The sequence below is a fragment of the Callorhinus ursinus genome, unplaced genomic scaffold (genome assembly GCF_003265705.2).
Source record: "Callorhinus ursinus isolate GAN/ISIS: 27379988/994484 unplaced genomic scaffold, GSC_fseal_2.0 scaffold107, whole genome shotgun sequence".
Taxonomy (NCBI): Eukaryota; Metazoa; Chordata; class Mammalia; order Carnivora; family Otariidae; genus Callorhinus; species Callorhinus ursinus.
The window spans coordinates 304,998-329,829 of NW_027397169.1; the positions used below are offsets into that span (position 1 = coordinate 304,998).

The 24,832-nt window shown below is 55.5% G+C and overlaps 3 protein-coding genes across 14 annotated transcripts; 2 read left to right on the forward strand and 1 right to left on the reverse strand.

The window, feature by feature from the left end:
- Positions 1-2,417: 2,417 nt before the first annotated feature.
- On the forward strand, positions 2,418-14,837 carry KANK3 (KN motif and ankyrin repeat domains 3). 12 transcript variants are annotated; one of them, XM_073889420.1, is made up of 13 exons: positions 2,418-2,460; positions 4,934-5,072; positions 5,168-5,299; positions 5,596-5,657; positions 6,476-7,801; positions 7,879-7,978; positions 8,175-8,447; positions 8,556-8,640; positions 9,145-9,361; positions 13,091-13,233; positions 13,349-13,549; positions 13,633-13,731; positions 14,535-14,837. In XM_073889420.1, exons 4-13 carry the CDS (start codon positions 5,624-5,626, stop codon positions 14,607-14,609), a joined length of 2,553 nt encoding a protein of 850 aa, XP_073745521.1. In that variant the 5' UTR covers positions 2,418-2,460; positions 4,934-5,072; positions 5,168-5,299; positions 5,596-5,623; the 3' UTR covers positions 14,610-14,837. The 12 variants fall into 12 exon arrangements, with proteins under 12 accessions (XP_073745521.1, XP_073745522.1, XP_073745520.1 ...); XM_073889421.1 differs by having other exon boundaries at positions 5,168-5,234; XM_073889419.1 differs by having other exon boundaries at positions 5,168-5,657; positions 14,494-14,837.
- A 137-nt stretch (positions 14,838-14,974) lies between these two features.
- On the reverse strand, positions 14,975-16,197 carry RPS28 (ribosomal protein S28). Its single transcript, XM_025863267.2, has 4 exons — positions 16,043-16,197; positions 15,897-15,944; positions 15,253-15,386; positions 14,975-15,054 (listed from the first exon to the last, which is right to left on the reverse strand). Exons 1-3 carry the CDS (start codon positions 16,181-16,183, stop codon positions 15,264-15,266), a joined length of 312 nt encoding a protein of 103 aa, XP_025719052.2. The 5' UTR covers positions 16,184-16,197; the 3' UTR covers positions 14,975-15,054; positions 15,253-15,263.
- On the forward strand, positions 16,173-23,307 carry NDUFA7 (NADH:ubiquinone oxidoreductase subunit A7). Its single transcript, XM_025863266.2, has 4 exons — positions 16,173-16,295; positions 16,717-16,766; positions 19,859-20,008; positions 23,088-23,307. The coding sequence occupies exons 1-4, from the start codon at positions 16,182-16,184 to the stop codon at positions 23,176-23,178; spliced, it is 405 nt and encodes a 134-aa protein (XP_025719051.2). The 5' UTR covers positions 16,173-16,181; the 3' UTR covers positions 23,179-23,307.
- Positions 23,308-24,832: the final 1,525 nt, after the last annotated feature.

Sequence of the window (24,832 nt, forward strand, 5' to 3'; positions counted from 1 at the left end):
CTGACCCCAGTTCCAGACCCAACTGCCAATTCGCAAGGGAATGTGGAGGACAGAGGAACGCAAGTGTGGGATCGGCAATACCCGGGCTGTGGGAAATGCTCCAGGACAAACAGCCTGAGTTGAGCAATTGATTTATCGTTAAGGGAAGGAATGCGGGGGGGGGGGGGGAACACTGTGAATTAAAAGAGACTTAAAAGACATATCATTTCCTTTTTGGATGTGCAAGAGTAACTACAGTGTCTGCAGACCCCCACTTGGGTGACAGGCTATTCAAAAACACAAAGCAGGGATTATTACAAAAGTCACAACATTGGGGGCGCCAGGGTGGCTCAGTCATTAAGTCTCTGCCTTTGGCTCAGGTCATGATCCCGGGGTCCTGGGATCGAGCCCCGCATCAGGCTCCCTGCTCAGCAGGAAGCCTGCTTCTCCCTCTCCCACTCCCCCTGCTTGTGTTCCCTCTCTTCCTGTGTCTCTCTCTGTCAAATAAATAAATAAAATCTTGTGGTGTTTTTTTTTTTTTTTTAAAGTCACAACAGTGGTTACTTTGTGGAGTGAGGAGTCACTGGGTTTGGGATGTGGGGCAGGGAGGGACTTCTGGGGTCGCCGGTGACACGCTACATTTTGACTTGGGTGGGGGTTATCATGATGCTCACCTTCAAGCTGGGTTTCTCAAACTCAGCTCTTTGGACATTCAGGCCAGATAGTTCTTGGTTGGGGTGGGGGTGTGTGTGCCCTGCATATTGCAGGATGTTTGGCAACATCCCTGGCCTCCACCCACTAGATGACAATAACAGCTCTCCCCCACCCCATCATGACAATCCAAAAATGTCTCCCAGATATTGTTGGATGTCCCCTAAGAATAAAATCACCCCTGGTTGGGAATGCCCTCTTCAGTACCTCCAAAACCTATGCATTTGGTTCCTGTGGGTTCCTGGATCTGACTCTGTGTGTGTATGTATTTTATTTTACAATAAAAACTACTTTGAAATTTCCAGTGGAGTTTTTATGGGAAACTCAACTGACATCGGCAGGGAAAAAAAAAAGGCAAGAAAAAAAAAGACAATGGAAATAGCCCAGGAATTTTGTAAAAAGAGGAGTATCAGATATTGAGCCATATCCCAAAGCTATAGTAGTTAAAGCAGACTGGCACTGGGACAAACAAGACAGATGAATCTAGAAATACAATAAGCTCCCCATCTATGGAGCTTTGTACTTCTCCTTTGCATGTGCAGTTTATCCCATTTGGAGCACAATTCTGTAAGTGTCACCAGTACTGGCTGTCTCCCTGGAGCCTGAAAGTCAGGGATCGGCCCCTCCCTTTCCCTCCCATCCCATCCTGTCACCCCCTTACCATAAACCTTACCTTGAAAGTCTATCTCTGCCTCTCAGCTTTGTGGCCCAGGATGGCAGGAACTGTGACCCCTCAGGGACCTGCACAGCGCCTGGTGTATATTAGGTGCTCAATAAATGCTAAATGAATCAGGAGATGGGTTAAAGAATTCAATCTAATTTAAAATCATTCAACAGGGACGTCTGGCTGGTTGCAGTAGAACATGCAACTCTTGATCTCATGGTTGTGAGTTCAAGCCCCACATTGGGCACGGAGCCTCCTTAAAAAAATTTTTTTTAATACTAGAAAAAAAATCATTCAACAAACATTTATTAAGCACCTACTGTGTGCCAGAAACCCTGGATGAAGCAGAGACCAAAATCAATCAGTTCCCTGTCCTATGGTGCTGACACTTTAGAGGGGGAGACAGATGGTAAGCAAGTAAACAAATAAATGTCAGAGATTCTTTTTGTTTCAGATAATGAAAGTAGCTCTCAAGTTAATAAAACAGAGCAAGGGAAAAGACAGAAACCAGAGAGGGACCACATTAAGCCTTTAGGGGTGGGAACACACAGGTCGAGCCCTCCAGAATAGAAGGTGCCCATGTGAACATGAGCAGGGAAGAACAGTTCAGGAAGCTGGAACAGCTTGTGCAAAGATCCTGTGGTAGAAAAGAGCCAGGGTCTTGGTACCTCACCCAGACACTGAGACTTGAGCATCAGTCCTTCTAGTTTCCACCCGAAGGATCTTCCAAACACACAAATCCCATCGGGTTAGTCTCTTGCTGTCTTCCCATGGCTCCCTAGCGTCCAGTGGATCAAATCCAAGCTCCTTAGTCCTGCGCTGGGCGGGACTTGGCCGTCCCCCCCCCCGCCCCCGCCCCCGCCCCCTACCTATTCTTCCCTGCCAGCAGGCGCACGGGGACAGTCACTTCAGGCCCCGCCCCCAGCCCCGCCCCACGCTCGGGCCGGGACAGTACCGCCCACCCCCGTCACCATTGGACAGCTCGGAGAGCAGCGGGCGCTGGTTGGCTGGCGTGGCCATCAGTTAGGGTCGAGGCCTTGATAACCCGTCCCCGAGCTTCGAGGGGGCGGGCTCGGGTGCGGGCGCGGCGGGGGCTGCGGCTTCAGGTAAAGCGCCAGTTTTCGGGGCCACCGATGGGGGTTCTGGGGGGCATTAGGGGACTTACAGGGTAGGGGTACTGCGCCTCCTGCCTTTCTGCGGGCTCAGTGCCCTGCGATGCGGCGGGCTTCGTGTCTTCTGGCTGGGACCCCCTCCCACACTGGGAGCCCCAGGTGGGCAGCGAGCAGAGCTGGGGACTCTGGATTCGTGAGATCGCCCTTCACCCGCCCTTAGGAGCCAAGTGGTCGGCTTGTTCGCCCCCTAGCGCCCCAACCGACTCCGGGACTTTCCCAGAGTCGCTCCTGAGAGCTTGGGGACCTGGTTCCAGCCTCTGGACCTGGGTGTGGGGGGTGATACGGAAACGGTGTTGAGGGGAGGGACGGACGGCCCCCGGGCCAGCAGACAATGGGTAGCGGATGGAACCGCCCGGCGGCGTTTCCTGCAGGAAACTGCTCTGTCTCTACGAGGCCCTCCTGGGGTGGGTGGGTGGGTGTGTGTGTGTGTGTGTTGGGGGTGGCAGGTACTTGAGTATCTCCCCCTCCCACCATCATCAGCCTCCACCCCCACGTCAGGGGTCTGAGAATCCCGCCCCAACTGTAGGGGGTGCTACCATTCGGGGCCTCAAGCCGGGAAGAACCCCCTATCCCTAGGACTGGGATCCACACTACCCGCCGAGTCCCCCACCCTTCAGGTTTCCTGATGACAACTCCGAGTCCCGAAATAGATCCTGGGGCGGGAGTGGGGGCGTATGGCGTCGGCTCTGACGGCCTAATGAGGGGGTCTCAGGCAGAGGATCCGATCTAGTTGACATCTCCCGCAGGGAGCGGAGAAGAGGGGAGGGCAGCCGCGCCCCATTCTGGTGAGGCTGCAGACCCTGGAGCCGCCGCGGTGTGGGCCTGCTTCTTCCCCCATTAGGGAAACACGCAGGGATAGGCAGGGATGCAGGCAGGGAGGGATGAACCCCCTCCAGCTCTCTGCCCCTGCCCTGGAGGGGAGGGCTGCTTCTAGAAGGCCATCAAGTGGGTGGCCAATGCAGAAACACTGGCAAAACCGCCTGGGTTAAAATCCTGCCGCTGCCTATGTGGGACCTCGGACGGGCCACTTAATCTCTCTGTGTCTCAGTTTCTCCATCTGTGCAGTGGGGTAAAGGATAATGATAAGAAAACTTCCCTCAGAGGGTTTAGCTAGGATTTTTTCTTTTTTTAAGTCAATAGCCATAAATTGCTTATAGTAGAGGGGGACCCATAGTAAATGGCAAAAGTATTGTTGTTGTTATTATTACTCAGCCCAGCGCCTGGGTCTGGCTGCTCTAGCTGATTAGGGTCTTAGGGATGGCCCACAGCTGTTTTTTTTTTTTAAGTTCCCAGGGCCTCAAATTTGGGTGTGACCAGGTCACCAGAGGAGGGGGCTGAGCCCACTGAGTCACACTGCCAGCTGTGGGACCCAGACCCCCTACGTGTCACTGCTCACTATATCCCAGGGCCCAGACCTCTAAGTCGGCCCAGGTTTTTTTCCAGGACACAACTCTTCCCTAGCAGTTTCCTGAAAACAAGTTGTGTGGCTGCCCTCCTGGCCTGCCCCTCTCAGCCAGTGTGAGGGGGCAGGAAACAGCTGCTGCAGGACTGGAAGGGGCCCTGTCTGCCTTGGGGTGGGGTGAGGGAGGTTTTAAGGGCATAAGTCCCCCAAGCAGTGGAGCAGGGGGTATTCAATGGCTGGTGAGTGTTAGCCACAGAGGTGGTCATCAGGAGTGCAGGAGGCTGGAGGGGGGTGATGACAAAGGTTGCCAGGTGGTTGGCACATTGAGCACGGGGTCAGGGAGAGGACAGATGGGTCTGACAGGCACCTGATGGTGAGGCTGGGCGGGCAAGGGGTCCCTGGAAGATGGGCAGAGCCCAGTCTGAGGGCATTTCCCACAGACAGCTGACCTATTTGCTCTGTGCCTTGGTTTCGCCATCTGGAAAATGTGAATGATAATATCTACATTGCAGGATTGTATGGGGGTTGCATTTAATCAGGCGGAGCATACAGTAGGCACTCAAGACAAGCTGCTTTCCCCTCCTTGAAGGTTTTTCATGTGGGCTCTTCAAAGCCCCATCTTTCCTACCCTGTGCTTTCTGATTGTCCTTGTTAATTATTACATGAGATGTGGCCCAGTCTCCCTCAGTTTCTTAGAGCCTCCGTCATGTTTCCTGAAGAGTCCTCCCAGCCCCATGTATAGCCCCAGGTCTGACAACCTGGGTACTTATGGTTCCATTGCAGACTCTTTTTTTTTTTTTTTTAAAGATTTATTTATTTATTTGAGAGAGCGAGAATGAGAGAGAGAGAGAGTACATGAGAGGGGGGAGGGTCAGAGGGAGAAGCAGGCCCCTCGCCGAGCAGGGAGCCCCATGCGGGACTCGATCCCGGGACTCCAGGATCATGACCTGAGCCGAAGGCAGTCGCTTAACCGACTGAGCCACCCAGGCGCCCCATCCATTACAGACTCTTACAAGCCAGGAGCAGAACACCGCGGCACTCCACTAGAGACATCCTAGGGAGGTCGGTATCCATTGATTTGCATCCTTGATGCATCTGGCCCACAACTCTCCATCATTCCCATAAGGCTCTCACAAGTGACTTGGTAAAAACTCAGATGCACAATTATATTTTGTTTGCATTTCTCTAAGGAGAGAAGAATTCAAATAATCCTATGTTTGTTCTTTTTTTAATATGCAGAATCTGACCAGATGAATTTCTCATGAGCCCATGAAGGGCTTCCAACTCTCACCTTCTTCTTCTGAAGGTTCACACCTCATCCCTTTGAGCATTAATTTCTAATTTTGCCCTGGGACTGACACAACTCGGCAGGTCTGGAATGACCCTTCTCTGCCCCCACACCCAGCTACTCATGTTCTCTGATCACTCTCCTCTCTTCTCCTCTTCATGCCCTTCCTGCCCCCTCCTCCCCAGCAGGCTGAGGCCTGAACCCGGGGATGCCCACATTCATTCATTCCAAAGTTTCAAGGCCTCTTGAAGGAGCAGGGAGAACAGGACCTATGTGTGTGGGAGGGTGGATGGGAGTCTGTTTACTTACTTAGAGTCCAGGCTGACTCCAGAGGAATGGGGCCAGTCCCATCCTCACCCCCTCTGGGGACATTTTCCAGGGTTTTTCTTGCAGCTACTTCAGAAAACATGGCCAAGTTTGCCCTGAATCAGAACCTGCCCGGTGAGTGTGCAAAGTGGGGGTACATGTGTGTGCATGGATTGATACTTGGTGCCCACGTATAGGCGCAGCCCCGTGGTTCCCTCCTTTGCATGTGGCTAGAGAGCCATTTCTAAAGGTCCATTGCATAATGTCACAGCCCTGCTTCAACCCTGCTTATGGTGCCCTATCACACGTGTAATAGAATCCCAACTCCTCACGGCGGCCCAGGGAGGCCCCCCTCGATCTGGCCCCAGGCCACCTCTTCTACTCCTGTCCTTTCACTGTTTCGGGCACCCTCACCTCCACCTCACTGTTAACTCCTGCCCACCCTGCTCACTATATCCCAGGGCCTTTGCTTTGTTTTCCTTCGGGAACCTTCTGTACCCAACTGCTTCCTCCTCGTCATGTCAGTGCTCGACTTTTAAGTCCCTTCCACAGGAAACCTGCCCTGACAACTAGAGCCAAAGTCACACACCTTCTCCAGTTATTCTGTATTTCATCTTATTATTATTAGCCCTAAGCATCCTTTGGAATGATCATGTTTATTTATCTCCTATAAGAGGACAGGGGTTTGCCTGTCTTGTTCACCGATGTGTCCCCAGCGCCTAGAAAAGCGCTTGGCACATAGTAAGTGGGTGGGATTGCTTGACTGTTTGGTGCAGATAGGCATTTGGTCCTTGGGCATGCATGTGCGCAGTGGCATGTGTACAGGGTTTGGTGCAGGTGGAGCCCTGCAGGACTGTCGTGCGGCGGTGGGAGACGAGCTCTATCTGTCCAGTTTCTCCCGGGTCGTCCCCCTCCCCCAGCCTGACGCCCATAACACCCCGTCATGCCTGCAGACCTGGGCGGTCCTTGCCTGGGCTCCGGCCCCACCGCGGGCGCCCGCAGCCCGAGCTCGCCCTACTCAGTGGAGACGCCGTATGGCTTCCACCTGGACCTGGACTTCCTCAAGTACGTGGAGGAGCTGGAGCGGGGCCCCGCCCCCCGCCGCGCCCCGGGCCCCCCGCCCCCGCGTCGCCCCCGTGCACCCCGGGCGGGCCTCGCTGGCGCGCGAAGCCCAGGCGCCTGGACCTCCAGCGAATCCTTGGCCAGTGACGATGGGGGAGCATCGGGCGCACTCTCCCCCGGCGCACCCTCGGGGCTCCTGCTGCCGCCGCTGTCGCCACGCGTGCCCATCCGTAACTCGCGCGTCGAGCACACACTCCTGGAAACCAGCCGGCGGCTGGAGCTGGCGCAGGCGCACGCGCACGAGCGCGCGCCCAGCCCCGCCCGCGCCGTCCCGCGCAGCCCGCGGGGATCTGGCCGCAGCAGCCCCGCCCCCAGCCCCGCCTCCAACCCCGCCCCCGCCTCTCCCGGGCCCGCGCAATTGCAGCTGGTGCGCGAGCAGATGGCCGCGGCTCTGCGGCGCCTGCGCGAGCTCGAGGACCAGGCGCGCGCGCTGCCCGAACTGCAGGAGCAGGTGCGCGCGCTGCGTGCGGAGAAGGCACGGCTGTTGGCTGGACGCGGGCAGCCGGAGCCCGACGGGGAGGTCGAGGCGCGCCCCGACAAGCTAGCCCAGCTGCGGCGCCTCACCGAGCGCCTAGCCACCTCCGAGCGCGGCGTTCGCTCCAGGGCCAGTGTCTGGGCCGATGGCCCCGACGGGCCGGCTTCTAGGCGCAGTGAGGGCGCGCTCGAGGCCCCCGACGGAACCGGGACCCCCGACGGAACCGGGACCCCCGACGGGGCGCCGCAGACGCGGGAGGCTGGCGTCCAGGCGGTGCCCGAGACCCAAGACGCTAGGGCCCAGGCGATGCCGGAGACCCGGGAGGCCGGCGTAGACGCTGCCCCCGAGACCCTCGAGTCGGACGCGTGGGTGACCGAGGCGCTGTTGGGGTTGCCCGAGGCCGCCGAGCGCGAGCTGGAGCTGCTCCGCGCCAGCCTGGAGCACCAGCGCGGGGTGAGCGAGCTCCTGCGCTGCCGGCTGCGCCAGCTGGAGGAGGCCCGCGAGGCTGCCGAGGAGGAGGCAGCTGCGGCGGCCCAGCCCCAGCCGCGCGAGGCTGCCACTCAGACCCCGTGGGGTTGTGCTGCGAAGGCCACACAGACCGAGGCCCTCGCCGAGGCCCCTAGCCTGAGTCAGGAGAACCCGTCGGGACCCACGGATGGGGACAGAGCCGTGGCCCCTGCGGGTGAGTCTCAACCCCTGCCTAAGCCCTGGCTTGATGGCTTCTGGACTCGAACTCAGTACCCTCATCTGACCCACCAGGCATCCTCAAATCCATCATGAAGAGGAGAGATGGTACACCTGGAGCCCAGCCCAGTCCAGGACCCAAGAGCCTGCAGTTTGTTGGGGTCCTCAACGGAGAGTGAGCACTTTACCCCTCCCCATGGCAGCATCTGCAGGGACATAGACTGGGGTTTGAATCCTGGCTCTGCCCCGACTCGCAGTGTGGTCTTGGAAAGCCTGTTTCTTCTTCTGTAAAGTGGGGACAGCCACTCCCACCTCGCAGGACGCAAGAATGAGCCCACAGGCTCAGCGGCCGCCTCCCACCCTGCCCCCAGGTACGAGAGCTCATCCAGCGAGGACGATAGCGACAGTGACAGCGACAGCGGCAGCGAGGACGGTGCTGCCGAGCCTCCAAGGAGCAGCTTGTCCGGGTATGACAGAGGCAGGGATGTCGGGGACGACAGTGGCAAGGATGCCCTGGACCCCGAGCCTGAGCCTGAGCCCGAGCCCGAGCCCGAGCCCGAGCCCGAGCCCGAACCCGAACCCGAGCCCGAGCCCGAGCCCCAGCCGGAGCCGGAGGCAGAACCTCAGCCTGGTGCGCAGGGGAGGTGAGCGGCGTTACGGACACGGAGTGGGAACGGGGGCTTTCCTTCCTGTCCTCCGCGCACCCCCTCCCCCTCAGACCCCTCCTGAGCCTCTCTCGGCCACCTTGATAGGTGCGAGCTGAGCCCGCGTTTGAAGGAGGCGTGCGCAGCGCTGCAGCGGCAGCTGAGCCGGCCCCGCGGAATCGCCCGCGATGGCGTGAGTGCCAGCGAGAGCCCTTCACACATGGAGTCGCGGGCCCCATCGGGGACCTCCCCTGACGCCTTCTAGGGGAACCCATCGGATTTCGTAGAGTTGGGGGGGGCGGTCCCAAGTTCCACCCCTTGGCGCCAAGACATCCCCTGATCTCAGGCTCTCCAAAGGGATCTCCGTCCAGGGATAGCAATGAAGTTTTCCCTGTTTCCCCCAAAAGGGTGCGCCCCAAGCCCCAGGCCCACCCCCACACTCCCCAAAGGCAAGCGCTCACCGCCTTCCTCCACTCTGGGTTCTCCCACAGGCTCTTTCCCAGAGGGGAGGACCCCCGCTGGCTTGAGCCTGGGACCCGCACTGGCTGTACTCCCTCCTCCAAAAGGGTGCGGCCCACGGACCCCCTGAGACAAGCAGCGACCATCCTCCCCCGCCTCGATTCCTAGCCCCGCCCCCACACCCTCCCTGCCACCACAATCCGGACCATCTCTGACGTCTTTCCACCGGTCCCGGCAGGGCGCGGCGCGCCTAGTGGCCCAGGAGTGGTTTCGAGTGTCCAGCCAGCGGCGCTCTCAAGCCGAGCCCGTGGCTGGGGTCCTGGGAGCGGTGGCGCGCCTGGGACCCGAGCTCCTGGCGCACGTGGTGAACCTGGCGGATGGCAACGGCAACACAGCCCTGCACTACACCGTGTCCCACGGGAACCTGACCATCTCGAGCTTGCTGCTGGATACCGGTCAGCACCTTCCTCCAGAGTTAGAGGATCCTGGTGTCCTGGGCAGATTGCCAAGGGCCTTTAGACCTCTCCACTCTGAGCTCTACCCTGACACCTGCCTCTCACTTTGCAGGGTGCCAGAATACCCCGGTTTTAAAGTTAGGTAGAGCTAAATTTAGAGGACTTACTTAGTGTCACCAGCCTTAGCTTCCTCGTCTGGGAAATGGGGATGCACCACCACCCTCCCTGGGCAGCTGTAAGAACAGGTGTAGAATAGCACCAGGCACGCAGGAGGAGGCCAGTCGGTGGTCACCATGCATTGTCCCTGAATCTCCAGTCCTGATGCTCACCTCAGTCCTGGGCCCCAATACCCAGCCACCTGCCTCTCCCACGGGTCAGGGCTCTGACCACCCTCCCAGGCTGGCCCACTGTGCCCTGTCCTCCACCGCCACATCCTGCATTGACTCCATTTTACACGTTTCTATCCCCTGCCACTTGCTTGCTCATTTCCTGCCCCAACTTTCCCCCTCTGGAGCTGAGATACACACATCCAGGTGTTCCTGAGCCCACAGACATGTATTAAAAACCTACTAGATACTAGTATGGTGCTGGGGTGGGGGTGGGCCACCCACATACAGCTACTTTCCCCATGGGACTCACAGCAGAGGGGACAGTGGGCAGTAGACAAACTGCCCACCAAGAGCCCTCCTGGGTGTCATCCTTCAGGTCCAGTATCTGCTGGGGCCTGCCCTTGGAGGCTTCTCAGTCTTACTGCAGGCCAAGGCAGGTCCCCCTGTTCTCTCCCTGACCCCACTGCCCCCAAACACACAGGTCTGTCCCATCCCTGAAGATCTTGGTGACCTGCTGGACCAGGAGCTCAAGCTTGGGAGGAGGGGACAATGCATGATTCAAGGCATCTCCTGCCTTAAAGGGGACTGGGGACTGGGGCAGACAGGCACGGCTGTCAGTCACAAGAAGCCCAAGCCTTCACGGATACCTTTTATTCCTTGCATTCAACCCCCCACCCCACCCCCCAGGCTCCAACTCCCCAGACCTTGCCCTGGGCTTTCTGGTTCTCATATCGATCATTCCCTCTGCCCGTCTACTTGCTACCATGTCCCTCCCCCTACCCAGGGCCCTGAGTCCTTAATATACTCCCCACATAAGGGCTGTTTCCTTTCACCTCCCTGGCACGCAGGGGCTGGGTGCGGCTGTGTATCCTTGCCCCTCATCTCCACCTCCAGAACTTTTCCCCTTCCTCAGCCCTACCTTGGAGCCTCTTATTGATCAGACCCCTATTCCCTCCACCGCCTCTTCTGGCTTCTCCCTCCAAACTGAGATCACTCTTCCCTCCCGGGGCCAGCTCTCCTTCTTTGCACGTGAACCCTCACCAGTTTCAGTATCCTTATGGAGCATCACTCTCACCTCCAGGCTTCTCAGTTCCTTGACCCCCCTCCTCCTGTCACCTTGGCCTCTGCCCTACATCAGCCTTACACTTTTTTTTTTTTTTTTTAAGATTTTATTTATTTGACAGAAAGAGACACAGCGAGAGAGGGAACACAAGCAGGGGGAGTGGGTAAGGGAGAAGCAGGCTTCCTGCAGAGCAGGGAGCCTGATGTGGGGCTCGGGTCAAGACCCGAGCCGAAGGCAGACGCCCAACAACTGAGCCACCCAGGTGCCCCCAGCCTTACACTTGTAAAGTCATCCCAAGATCTTGATGTCACTGTAACCATGCCCCCTCCACAGTCTCGTCTCTTCTCTCACCTCCCAACATTTTGGCTCTCCGGTCGCCTGGCCCTAACAACCCTTGACCCTCACAGGACCATTGTCTGTTGCTCCCCCTGCCTCCATTTTACTGCCCGCCCCCCGGCCCCCTTGCTTCCTTGTTCACCCTCCGTCATTAACTACTCATTTCTGTCCCCTTTCAAACTCCTCCCCACAGCGCTCCTTCACTTCACCCTGCTTGCATGGCAGGCCCCAGCACGGGCCACAGTGATGGTTGAATGAATGAGCAAGCTCTCATGAGGGTATGGCTGTGAGCCTGTGCCTTGTGGGGAGAGGGGGAGTGGAGATGGACAATTATCAAGTAAAAATGTGAAACAATTACAAACAGGGATAAGGGCCACCACAAAACATAACTCGGGGAGGAAATGAACTGAGGTGACCCTTTGGCTTAGGAAGGCCTCAGGGAGGAGGGGAAAGGAGAGGCTAGGGGCAGCTGGGTGGGCTTCCTGGCCAGGCGGCAGAGACCCGACTCTGGTTATTCCTGTGCGCCTCTCCCCACCCAGCACACTCCGCCAGTGTCACAGAAGCTTGTGGAAGCAGTGAACACCTAAGGGCATGCCACACAACTAGGAAACCTGCCCTCTTCCTTTAGATACTACTTAACCCTTTTTCTCCCCAGTCCATTGTCTGAGTCCCTCTCTATAGGGCATCCACGCCATGACCCTGATCCAAGCGCCCCTCCCCAACCTTTTGTAGCCTCATGGAACTTTCCAAACAGTGGGGGACAACAGCATCGGTCACTTTGGTAACCGAGCCCAGAGTAGGTGCTGTTGAGGGAGAGGCAACAGCCAGTAACCACAGGGCTCCTTTCCTTGAGCTGCTGTAACAAAGTAGCACAACGTGGGTGGCTTAAGAAAATGGAAATTCATTTTCTTGTAGTTCAGGAGGCCCAAAGTCCAAAATCCAGGTTGGCAGGCCTGGTTCCTTCTTAGGAGTTCAGAGCAAAGCAATCTGCTCCATGCCTTTCTCCTAGCTTCTGGTGGTTGCCTGCAATCTTTAGCGTCCTGTAGCTGACGGCAGCTTCTCTTCTCTGCCTTTGTCTTCACATGGTCTTCTGCCCGTCTGTGTCTCTTCTAAGGACACCAGCCACACTGGATAGGGCCTACCATAATGACCTCACTTTGATTACATTTGCAAAGACCCTATTTCCAGTTAAGGTCACATTCATGGGCACAGGATAGGTAGGACTTTGTATCTTTTTTTGGGGGGGGGGGGGCACAACTCAATTTGTAACACAGGCTTGGAAGAGAAAGGGTTCCAAAGGAAGGGACATTAAGTTAGGTAACAGCCTCAGAAGCCATGGTGGACAATGGCCTGTATTCCAGGAGCAATGGGGAGATGTGGGAGGGTTTTAAATAGGTGGCTGGGCCAAGTTTCTCCTTATCTGCTGCATGGAAACGAGTGGATTTGGGCACCAGAGTGGACCAGTTGACAGCTTTCTTTGTTTTGGGGGAGGGGGCAGGGACAGAGGCAGAGGGAGAATCTTAAGCAAGTTCCACTCCCAGCACAGAGCCTAACATAGGGCTCGATCTCACGACCTGAGCCAAAAATCAGAGTTGGATGCTTAACTGACTGGGCCACCCAGGTGCCCCAAGTTGCCCTAGTTCTCTGGGGGGGTGGGGGGCCAATAATGGGGGCTTCGTGGGTGATAGCCACAAAAATAGGAACCTCGGTTTACTGAGGATGTACTACGTGGCAGGTTTTGTTCTAGGTACTGGGGGATATGAAAGAAAACCAAGTCTCTGAACCAGCTTGCGATAAGCAGGTTTGAGCAGAACCCTGAAGGGGAGGGAGCCACGTGGCTCTCGGCTGGGAGCACCTTGGAGGCAGAGGAAACAGTGAATTCATGATCCAGTTACCACCCCCATTACATTGATGGCAAACCTGAGTCGTGGGGGAAGTAAACCAGGCTGGGCTGAGGGTGCCGGCTTCTTGGTTGACTGACCACCACCACCACTCTCCCAGGGCTCTGCGAGGTTGACCATCAGAATCGGGCTGGCTACTCAGCCCTCATGCTGGCTGCACTTACCTCTGTGGGGCGAGAAGAGGACATGGCTGTGGTTCAGAGACTCTTCCATATGGGCAACGTTAACGCCAAGGCCAGCCAGGTGCGTGGACATTTCTTCCCTGGTCCCGGTCTGCTAGTCACTTCTACTTTGGGTTTGTCTCTGACCGCTCTTTCTCCAGAGCCCTCCCCAGCCCTGTCCCCTTCTTCCTCCCCAGACAGGACAGACGGCCCTCATGCTGGCCATCAGCCACGGCCGCCAGGACATGGTGGCGGCCCTGCTGGCATGTGGGGCAGATGTGAATGCCCAGGATGCGGATGGGGCCACGGCGCTGATGTGTGCCAGTGAGTACGGGCGCCTGGACACGGTCCGGCTGCTGCTGGCCCAACCAGGCTGCGACCCAGCCCTCCTGGACAATGTGAGCCACCATGGGGTTGACGTCGGGACGGCGGGGTACCCATGCCTTGGTCCACGGACCTGACTGTCCCCACTGTCCCTCAGGAGGGCACCAGTGCCCTGGCCATTGCCCTGGAAGCTGAGCAGGACGAGGTGGCCGCTCTGCTGCATGCCCACCTGAGCTCGGGCCAGCCTGACCCCCCGGTGAGTGCAGCCCCTGGCCCGGAGAAACCAAGCCTCCCAGCTGCGCGTTGGGTTCAAAGAGGATACCAAGTGTGCCCCGGGAAGGAGGCCTCCCTTTCTTTTCCCCTGGGGAATCAGCCAGGATTGGGAACCTGGGTTTGAAACTCTTGCATGTGGCTGGGATCTGATGTTCACCCTGCAAAATAACCGTGAGACACATCTCCATGTTACATGAGCCCGAGGTCTCCAGAGGGGAAGTGCCCTAAGATCAGACTAGAGCTGTTAGACCTAGCTCAGACCTTCCCTGTCAGTGGACTCCCGCTACTGCCTCCAAGAGGCTTCCACCAAAGAACAAGGGATCCTCTAGAGTTAGGGAGGGGAAGGGGGGTGCAGGTTCCCTGCAAGCCAGAGTTTGGCCAGCAGCAGGGAAGAAGGAGGGAGGGCCAAGCCAGGAGTAGAATACTCAAGTTTACCTCCAAGGGAAAAAGGCTTATTCTCTTTTATAAAACAAATGCCAGGCTGTTCTCAGTACTACTTAATTAAACTCATCCAATCAGCCTGCCATCTTGCACTCTTCTGTAGAGATGTGGGGAAGGAGAGCTGGAGTTGCCTCTTCAGGGTCAGATGGAGGCAGAGGTGGATTCAAAACCAGGCAGCCTAGCTCCACTGTAAAAGGTGGAGTCCCTGCTTAAGTGTGATCACAGGGTAGAGAAACAAAACCTCCATCAGGTCAAGTATCCCTGAGTGAAGGGACTGAAAGAAACCCTAGCTTCCTGCCCACAGGCCACTGACAGGACCCGTTCCCCACCTCTCCCCCCAGTCAGCCCTTCAGCCCCTCACGGCTGTGCCTGGTGAAGGGAGAATGCAGTGACCACAGGGAAGACCCCCAGCCTCAGTGAGCAGCCTGGCACCCTGGACCTGGATTGGGAGAGTCTGTTCTGTCCTCCACCCCAGCCTCTGGGACACAGCAGGGGCCAGGGTTTGCTATCCAGATGCTAGCCCTGGGCCAAGAGAAAGGCTTGGATGGCTCAGTGTTCAGGAGAGGCTCATCCTGGACCAGCAGAGTGAGAAAGGGGCTGAAAAGTGACAAGGCCCCTGAGTCCACCCAATTCCAGAATAAAGCATTACTAACTCGACTTGTGTCTTGTTTTGGGGACACATACACATAGCTCCCCCTCCCCCCAAGTCACTGGAGGACAAAGGGTGGGAGGGGCTCCCTCTGGAAGATTTTATAAGCCTAGTGACAGCGAGACGAAATCCCGAGTTTACATACAACATAAACACTTTATTAACAATCGCAGATCATCCCTGTGAGCCAAGTGGTCGACCCAGACATCCAGGACCCTGTAAACAGACCCAAACATGAGATTCTGAAGAGACACCCAGCAACTGGCAAACTGCCACCCCCAACTCGCAAATCTCCGTAGACTCTGTCTACATTTCCCACTCCAAGAGCTTCTCAACCATGGATATGGCAAAGCCTCCCTACCTCCACTAAGGGTTTAATGGGCCTGCTGATTCCCACCCCTGTCCCGCACTCACCAGCCACAAGTTCAGCGCAACCTCCGAGCTTCTCGCTCTGACTCCAACAGGGTGAGCACATCCCCCTCGCGCACGGGGCCTTTCACGTTGCGAATGATGGAGCGGCTCGTGTCGTCCATGAACTCCACGCGCACCTACGGGACCCATCGGAAGGACGCAAACGAGTTAGGGCCAGCCGCGGATAGGCACCGTAGGCTGGGCAACAGGTTTCGATTCAGAGGACGTGTTGGGACCGGTCCAGAGATACTTAGAAAGGGGACTCCGTTTGGGAGGCAGAGCCGAGCCAGGAAAGAAGCTCGAGAGAGCCAAGTCGTGGAGAACAAAGTTCTCGAGCGGCAAAAGCAGTCACCAGGAGGGAGAGCTGCAGCTCTGGTCCTGTTCGGGAGGGGTGCACACTCGGCAGGGCATGGAGCCACAAAGAGGTCGTAGGACGGGCTAAACCACGAGAAAGAGGAACGTCGGAGCCTGGGGAGTGAGGTCGACGGAGCTCAGACTCGGTGGGCAGGGCCCTAGTGAGGTCTCGGGGCACTCCGGGAGCCCTGGGATAGAGGGACTCCGGTTCTCAGGGTCCAGCTGGCCAGGCAGTCAACAGGGCTCAGATCCCGGGGCGTCCCGTCCCCCCCCGCCACCCCCCCAGCGCTCACCTGCGTGCACTGTCCTTGCGAGCCGGTCCTGCCCAAAACCTTGGTGACCTGGCGGAGAGAAGCTGGGATCAGACCTGGGGAGCCCGACCCCCCCATACACGCCATCTCTCTTCATCCCAGCCCCCAAATCAGGACCCCCACCTCACCCTGGCCAACTTGATAGGCTGCACACGGCTCGTGTCCATGATGGCGGCGCGGCGGCGGTCGGGCGGAGAGGGGTCACGTGCTCCGAGAAGAACTTTTATACTACATTCTAGCCCCGCCCACTCCCGCTCTCGCGAGACCATGAACGTTCTTCCCAGCAGCCCTCGCGGTAGAGTCACCAGCGTCTTTCAGTGCAAACGGAGGATGGCGTCCGCTACCCGCTTCATCCAGCGGCTGCGGAACTGGGCATCTGGGGTGCGCGGGGCTGAAAGGGCCGTACGAGGCGGGGAGGGGGGCTGTGGGCACCGTGCGCCTTGGATCCGCTCCCGCTAATCCCCTTCCTCCTGCACCCTCGGGCCTGAGGCTTTTAGTGCCGAGATGCCCCCTAGGCCGGAACCCGTGTCTCAGCCCGGGCCCCCAACTCGTGACTCCTTCAGCCAACACATCCACTTCCACCGCAGCCCTGGACCCATTCTGGTCTACTCCAGGACTTTCCTAACCCTGTAACTTGGGGCCCCGGCCCTGGCTTTCCTCTTCACCTCCAGGGCCCATATCCCTGTACCATCCCTGTACCATCGCCGACCTTCCCTTCTCCACCCTTGGGATGCCCCTGTTCCCTCGCCCTCTCCTCTCCTGGAGTGCCCTGCGGGTTGACCTCCTTCCTCTCCTCCCACAGCACGATTTGCAGGCGAAGTTGCAGCTGCGCTACCAGGAGATCTCCAAGCGGTGAGCCAGCCCCGCTCGCTGCCCACACTCCGTCCTTGTTCGGTTACTGTTACATCAAGAACAAAATTCGTATTCCGTTAGACCCCCTTTGCGCTAGGCCGAAATCTTTTTTTTTTTTAAAGATTTTTATTTATTTATTTGAGAGAGCGAGAATGAGAGAGAGAGAGCACATGAGAGGGGGGAGGGTCAGAGGGAGAAGCAGACTCCCTGCTGAGCAGGGAGCCCGATGTGGGACTCGATCCCGGGACTCCAGGATCATGACCTGAGCCGAAGGCAGTCGCTTAACCAACTGAGCCACCCAGGCGCCCTAGGCCAGAATCTTGCCTCCGGTCCCTGGCAGGATGTGGAAGCAGAGGTTTGCTTTTAACTTTCCTGTACTCTGAGCCGGCTGCTCGTGGAACAGTCAGGTTAGACAGGAATTCAGCGCGGGGATCGTGTAGCTGTTCAGTCCTCAGTGTGGTCCTGCCAGTTGATGTTATACCCCAAGCTACAAATGTAAAAAATGTGAGGTTCAGCGAGACAATCATTTGCTTATAGTCACTCAGAAGCTAAAAAGTTACAGCTGGGATTTGAACCCAGAAGTGTCTTGATTCCAAACTCATTTATGTCCAAAGATTACTTAATATTTCCAAGCCCCTGCTGTGTCCTCAGGGATGCCAGCACAACAAGAAAAGTTATTATCCTCATTCCTTTCATGGAGCTCAAGTTCTAGGAAGAGTGAAACATAGTAGGGAAATAAACGCAACAGGTAAAAAGTATTCTGGAATTCTCTGAAGACAAAATGGAGTAAGCTGGAGGGTGGCTTCCTCAGGTCAGGTGGTCAGGAATGGTCTTTTTTCTGGGATTGACGTTTGAATCACCTGAATAATAAGGAGCCAGAGGGTAATTATTGAAAGAATATTCTGGACGGAGGGAACAGTACACGCCAAGGCTGTCGAGGCCCGACAGAGCCAGAAGTAGGAAGGAGGCTAGTGTGGCTGGAACACATGAAGCAAAGGAGGGATAGCCCTATATTGGAAGTCAGAGGAGTAGGCAAAGGTAAGGCAGCCATTGAGGATTAGCATGAAAGGAAGACAACTAGCATTTGAATGACCAAATTTATATGAATGCCTACCTGTTGTAACTAATTCCAAATATCAGAAGTTTGAAGTTACTTTCTATCTAGGGTAGTTGGTGGGCCCCTTGAGGAAACCCGTTTATAAAATTTCTAACCTCCTTAGGGTAGTGGCGCCCCCTAGTGCGATTCATGTGTGTCTGTTGGGCACCTGATTCTTAATTCTTCTGCTAGGTTGCAGAAAGCTATGGCCACACCCACAGGGGGGTCATCTGCCCTCCAGGGGTTAAGCAAATTCTAATTGCCCCATGGAATATTGCCTTTTTTTTTTTTTTAAGATTTTATTTTTAAGTAATCTACACCAAACGTGGGGCTTGAACTCACAATCCGGAGATCAAGAGTCGCATGCTCCACAGAGCCAGCCAGGGGCCCCAGGATATTGCTTTTATTTATTTATTTTATTCTTTAAAGACTTTATTTATTTATTTGACAGAGAGAGACACAGCGAGAGAGGTACACAAGCAGGGGGAGTGGAGAGGGAGAAGCAGGCTTCCCTCTGAGCAGGGAGCCTGATGCGGGGGTTGATCCCAGAACCCTGGGATCATGACCTGAGCTGAAGACAGACGCTTAACGACTGAGCCACCCAGGGGCCCCTATTTATTTGCTTTAAAGATTTTATTTATTTACCTATTTAGAGAGAGAGCGAGAGTGTGCGTGCGTGCGCACATGTGAGCTGGGGGCAGGGCAGAGGGAGGAGAAAGAGCATCTCAAGCAGTCCCACACACCAAGTGTGGGACACTTAACCGACTGAGCCACCCAGGTGCCCCAGGATATTGGTTTTAATATTAAATTTTTATATTTTCATATTTCTCATTTTTTTATACAATGGCTATCACTTGTTTTAAGAAAAACTTAAGTCCTGGCAAAACAGTTACCAGACAAATTATTTTAAAACATGGTTGAATGAAAACCTGATGATTTTATGATTTCTCTATTTTTTCGGCCTTTCCTCTCTTCTGTGTTTTCCAGGGAGGCTTCATTGTTTTGAGGTTAGTGTTTCCATTTTAGGCTTCTGGCTTCTTTGTAAATTCACCCTAGGTTTTAGCCCAACCCAGGACAGAGCTCTATTCACTCGTCCATCCCCACCCCCTAGCCCAGCTCCGGCTATAGTGTTGGCGGCCTGGCAGGAAATGCAGGGACCTCAGAGGACAAGGTGCTTTTTGAGTAATAAGCCTTGATCCCAGTAAGGTTCTTCAGAGAGTTCCTGAGATAACCAGAAACCCAGGAATTCTGGAGCCTGGCCTTTGAAAACAAAGACCCTCAGAATAAGCTAAGTCTGGGGCTGTTGCCCAAGCATTTATACAGTGTGACTACTGGATATGAGGTGGGCAGAGCCTCAGACCCTGGCCTCTTCATTTCCTGGGCTCCTGCAGGTGGAAGTGGGGCCAGATGCAAGCTTTGGGCCTCGGTGGGGTGGGAACAGGGCTGGGTGTCCAGGCTGGGCTGCCCCCTTCCCTGAGAAGCCTTAGAAAAGGTCCTGCATACATTTGGGGCATATCTAGGCCTTGCCTTCCAGCACCTTCACATTCAAAGAAGAGACTGCTACCTGCTTCAGGGCCTTGGATCTTTCCTACCCGTACATCCACGACAGTGTGCCGAGGGATTCCCCTGGCCTGCAGCCCAGTGACTGAGGCGGCCCAGGCTAGCCTAGCCAGAGTGACTTTCTCTTAAGGGCGCCTGGGGGGCTCATTCAGTTAAGCATCTGACTGGGTTTCCACTCAGGTCATGATCTTGGGGTTGGAGATCAAGCCCCATGTCAGGCTCTGTGCACAGGGTGGAGTCGGCTTGAGAATCTTTCCCCATCCCTCTGCCCTCCCCTCCCCTCCCCCCCCCTCCCCCCCCCCCACCCACTCTAGATCCCAAGACCCTCCCCTCCGGTATGTGCGAGCACGCTCGTGCTCTCTCAAATAAATAAATAAAATCTTTTTTAAAAAAGTGGCTTTCTGTTAGCCTCAAAGGTGGTGTTCTTTTCCCTCAGAACTCAGCCTCCTCCCAAGCTCCCTGTGGGCCCCAGCCACAAGCTCTCCAGCAACTACTACTGCACCCGTGATGGCCGCCGGGAAACCTTGCCACCTTCAATCGTCATGTCCTCACAGAAGGTATTGGCGTCAGGCAAGCCTGCAGAGAGGTGAGGACATCACAGCCTGAAACGAGCCCTTTCTCTTGCTTGTGCTTTTCAAGGTCTCACTTAACTGAGCCATCAACTGTGTCAGGAACTGTGCTTCGGGGGCTTTTCAGGGGAGAGCTCTTTGAATCCCCACCCAGCCCAGGGTAGGGGTTGGGGCCTCAGCCAGGGGAGCGTTTCCTACAAAGCAAATGAAGCTCCAGGCTCCCATCAAGCGCTCTGGGAGAAGACCAGGCGTTGTTTTTGTAGGGTTTTTTTTTTTTTAATTGAGATGTAATTGACATATAACATTATGTGAGTTTCAAGTGTACAATGTAAAGATTTGATGTTTGTGTACATTGTGAAATGATCACCACAGTAAGTCTTCTTACCTGTCACCACACACAGATTTACACGTTTTTTTCTTGTGATGAGAACCTTTAAGATCTACTCTCTTAGCAGCTTTCAAATATGCAAGAGTATTGTTCATGCTGTACAGTACATCCCTGGGACTTACTTATTTTATAATTGGAAGTTTGTACCTTTTGGCCCCCTTCACTCATTTCAGCCACCCCGTACCTGTCTCCTGCCTCTGGTGACCATCACCAGTTTTGTTTTTAGATTCCACACATAAGTGAGATCCTACAGTATTTGTCTCATTTATTTCACTTGGCATAGTACTCTCAGGGTCCATACATGTTGTTGCAAATGGAGGATTTCCTTCTTTATTTTATGGCTGAAAAGTATTCCATTCTGTGTGTTTACCTGTGTGTATTATGTATGTGTATATATACACACACCGCCCACATTTTCTTTGTACTCTTAAAGAATTGTATTTTTTTTTAAGTAGGCTCCACACCCAACATGGGGCTTTTTTTTTTTTTTTTTTAAGATTTTTATTCTTTATTTCTTCATGAGAGAGAGAGGCATAGGGAGAAGCAGGCTCCCCGCGGAGCAGGAAGCCCGATGCAGGACTTGATCACAAGACCCTGGGATCATGACCTGAACTGAAGGCAGACACTTAACCGACTGAGCCACCCAGGCGCCCCCCAACATGGGGCTTGAACTCACAACCCTGAAATCAAGAGTCAGATGCTCCACTGACTGAACCAGCCAGGCGCCCCAAAGAAAGAATTGTATAAATCTCAGGCCCCTTAAAATCGGTTTGGTCCCTGGCCTCAGGTGCCTTCTCTTAAATAAACGGGGACGATAACAGTATCTACTTTAGGGAGTTTATCTCAGTCCACTTGGCTGCTATGACAGTATCATAGACTGCAGTGGCTTATAAACAACAAACATATTTCCCACAGTTCTGGAGGCTGGGAAGTCCACAGTCAAGGTGCTGGCAGATTCCATGTCTGGCGAGGGCACTCTTGGTTCACAGATGGCATTTTCTCGCTATGTCCTCACATGGTGGAAGGGTTGAGGGGTGTCTAGGATCTCTTATAAGGGCACTAATCCCATTCATGAGGGCTCTTCCCTCAGGACCTAATCACCTCCCGAGTGCTCTACCTCCAAATACCATCATGTTGGGGGTTGCAGTTTCAGCATAGGAGTCTGGGAGAGACAAAACATTCCGTCTATAGCAGAGTTGTTATGAAGGTTAATCTTCAAATTAACATCTGTGAGGTTTTAGAATGGAGTCAGTGTCATGCCTGCCAGTTACTTATCTCTCCACAAGTTGGGCAGTGATGGCCCCTGTTGCAGAAGAGGAGATTGAGCACAGAGAGGCCATGTGACCTAACCCGGTCTCACAGCTAGTGGGGAGCAGAAGCAGGGTTTCAAACCAGTTTGCTCAGACCCCAGTGGTGTCTGGGCTCTACAGCCAGTTCATCGTGTGGTCTGCAGCCAGTGTTTCGGCTTTCTTGAGCCTCAGTTTCTTCATCTGTAAAACGGGGATGGTGGGCTTGCAGTGTGACAAGCTCTGTAAGGTGACGAGGCCAGGTAGGGCCTGCTGTATAGTTTGAACTCGGTGAATGGTCCTTGTTACCTTCTAATTCGCCAGAGTCCAGCACCAGATTGGCACACTACCCAGTTCCCCCCAGACCGCCTCACCTGCCCCTGGGATGCCTGCATTTCCTAGGGAGGCTGCTTCTGCCTCTTCCACCTCCTTCAGACTCCTGGGAGGGTGGGAGGCCCTGGAACCCCTGCTCCTGGGAGCATCCTCCACAATGAGAGCCTGCCCGCCCACCTCCTCTCCCTTTGGACTTACCATGTGTGCAAGCCTCTCCAGCCCTAGGCACCAGGGGCTTGGGTGTCTCAGGAGGCACCTGCCTTGGATTTGTTGTCACAGTGTCTCTCCTTGGGGCTCACTCTGGGCCAAACGGTGTATTCTTCTTCTTTTTTTTTTTTTTTTTAAGATTTATTTATTTGAGAGAGAGAGAGAGAGTGCTTGCATGTGCATACACACACAAGCAGCGGGAGGGGCAGAGGGAGAGAGAGAGGGGAAGCAGACTTCCGCTCAGTGGGGAGCCTGATGCAGGGCTCAGTCTCAGGACCCTGAGATCATGACCTGAACTGAAACCAAGAGTCTGACACCTAACCGATTGAACCACCCAGGCGCCCCAAAAGGTGTATTTTTCAATTGCACTTGACTCTCAGCCTCATTAGACTATGGCCTGGTCTTAGTGCTGTGCTGGGGCACATGCAGCGCCTGCCACGTGGCAAGTGCTCAGCACCCAAGGGAGGAGAGAGCAGTGGGCACACGTCGCCTGATTGCTTGGCTCTTTTGCCAGTGTCCTGTTTCGGGGCAGCAGGAATGGGGTGCTCGTCCACCCTGGGGCCACAAGTGGGAAGGGGTGCTAGAGGAGGAGCCCAGCTATTTATGGCTGGCTTTGAGCTCAGGAGCCAGGGCAGGCTGACTGGGGGTTCACATGGGGGCTTGGGCAGGAGGGGGGCTGGCCAGCTCCCAGCAAGTGTTGCCTGACCCTTTGGGGGACCCCCGGTGAAGGAGTTTGGGCACTCTGAAACACCCTCACTCTGGCCTACAGACCCAGAGTCTCGGCAGGTGTGGTCTTGCTGGGCACAGGTGTGGGCTCCCTCAGATCCCTCCTCGCTGCTCTCTGGAGACCTGGCCCTAAGCAAAGTCTCTTTTCCCTTCCAGCTCGGCTGCAGCTGCCACAGGGAAGAAGGCTGTGTCCCCAGCTCCTCCCATGAAGAGGTGGGAACTGTCCAAGGACCAGCCTTACCTGTGACTCTGCCCCCGCCCCACCTGGAGCACCTGGCTGGGCCCTCAGGGCCACCTGACTGCTTCCCCTCCTTGTATTCCTTCCGGGGAGAATGCGACCTAATTTATGACAAATACACCTAGCTCTCCAGTATCACTTCCGTTCTGACTTTTGAAGCCCCGTACGACTTATCTGGATTTCCTGGTGAAGTCTCTTCACTCTGCCAGCACTCCAGGGGCAGGGGAGGGAGGAGGGGTTCGTGAGCTTCAGGGTGACACGCTGTCACTGGGCAACGAGTCTGATGCCATGGGGTCCAGGGGCTCTGGCATTGTCACCATCCCTTCCCTGGGGGCCTGGCTAACCTAGAGAGCAGTACGCTGGGTTCCAGGGCCTGTGGGTGTTTGGGGGGGCACTGATGGTGAAGGACTGCGGGGCTGAACACAAGCTGCTCCCTTAGGTTTCTCAGGAGCTCCTGTTGCCATTGCTCATGAGGACACCAGCCAGCACCCCTCCACCGCCGCCCCCATCTGACTGTGAGCACCCTACAGCTTGGTGGGGGTGACCGAGGACAGCGGGGCAACTCCCAGGGAAGGCTCACCTAGGACAGGTGAGGGAAGGCCTCCCTGAGCCAGAAACCTTTCTTTTCTTTTTTTTTTTTTTTTAGATTTTATTTATTTATTTGAGAGAGAGAGCGCACATGAGGGGGGGGAGGGTCAGAGGGAGAAGCAGACTCCCTGCCGAGCAGGGAACCCGATATGGGACTCGATCCCGGGACTCCAGGATCATGACCTGAGCCGAAGGCAGTCGCTTAACCAACTGAGCCACCCAGGCGCCCGAGCCAGAAACCTTTCTCTGTGGGCCTGGGGAGCGAGGTGGGGTCAGCCTAGGAAAGGAAGGGGCTGGACCTTGTGGAGGAATGAGCAGTTGAGTGAAAGCAACCCAAGTCTGGCCGCAGGAGGAATGGGGAGCCATGTAGGGACCTCAAGTGGGGGTGTGTCATGGCTGCCCTCTGGAAGGACCCCACAGTCCTTCAGTAGGCAGAGGAGATGTGTGAAGATCAGGGTGCTGAGACTGCCCTGCTTTCTGGAAGCGCAGAGCAAGGCAGGAAAGGGTCCCAGTCCCAGGCAGGATGTATCCTGGAGCCCCAGAGTGGGCCATATAAATGCTAGAAGCTCATCTGGGAGAAAACCCTGGGCTGCAGCCCCTAGGGCAGGCTTTCTGGAGGAGATGGGACTCTAATAGGAGCAAAGGGTGAGTCAGATTCAGAAAGGAGATTGGGAGGGAGAGGAAGTCTGAGGGCACAAGGAAGGCAGCCCCGAGGGCTTCCACAGACTGCAGGTAAGATATGCCATTGAAGGTTTCTGAACAGTTCTTAGGACACAGACTTGAAATTTCACAAGGGAGTGGGGGTGGGAAGGAGGTCTGACACTGAGCTCTGTGTGCTCGGTACTGTTTTGAACATTTTCGGGATCTCAAATCCTTTGTGGAGCAATCCTGTGAGGTCATGGCTGGTGCCACACCCCTTCGGCAGAAAAACAAGAATGGAAGGACAAGAACCCGCTCAGGCTCACTGAAATTGAACCCGGCAGCTGATGAGTCTGCCTAACTACTACAAATCCATGACTTCAGCTTTTATCCCTGCACCCCTGAGACCTCTGAGCCTCAAAGATGGGACGCGCCC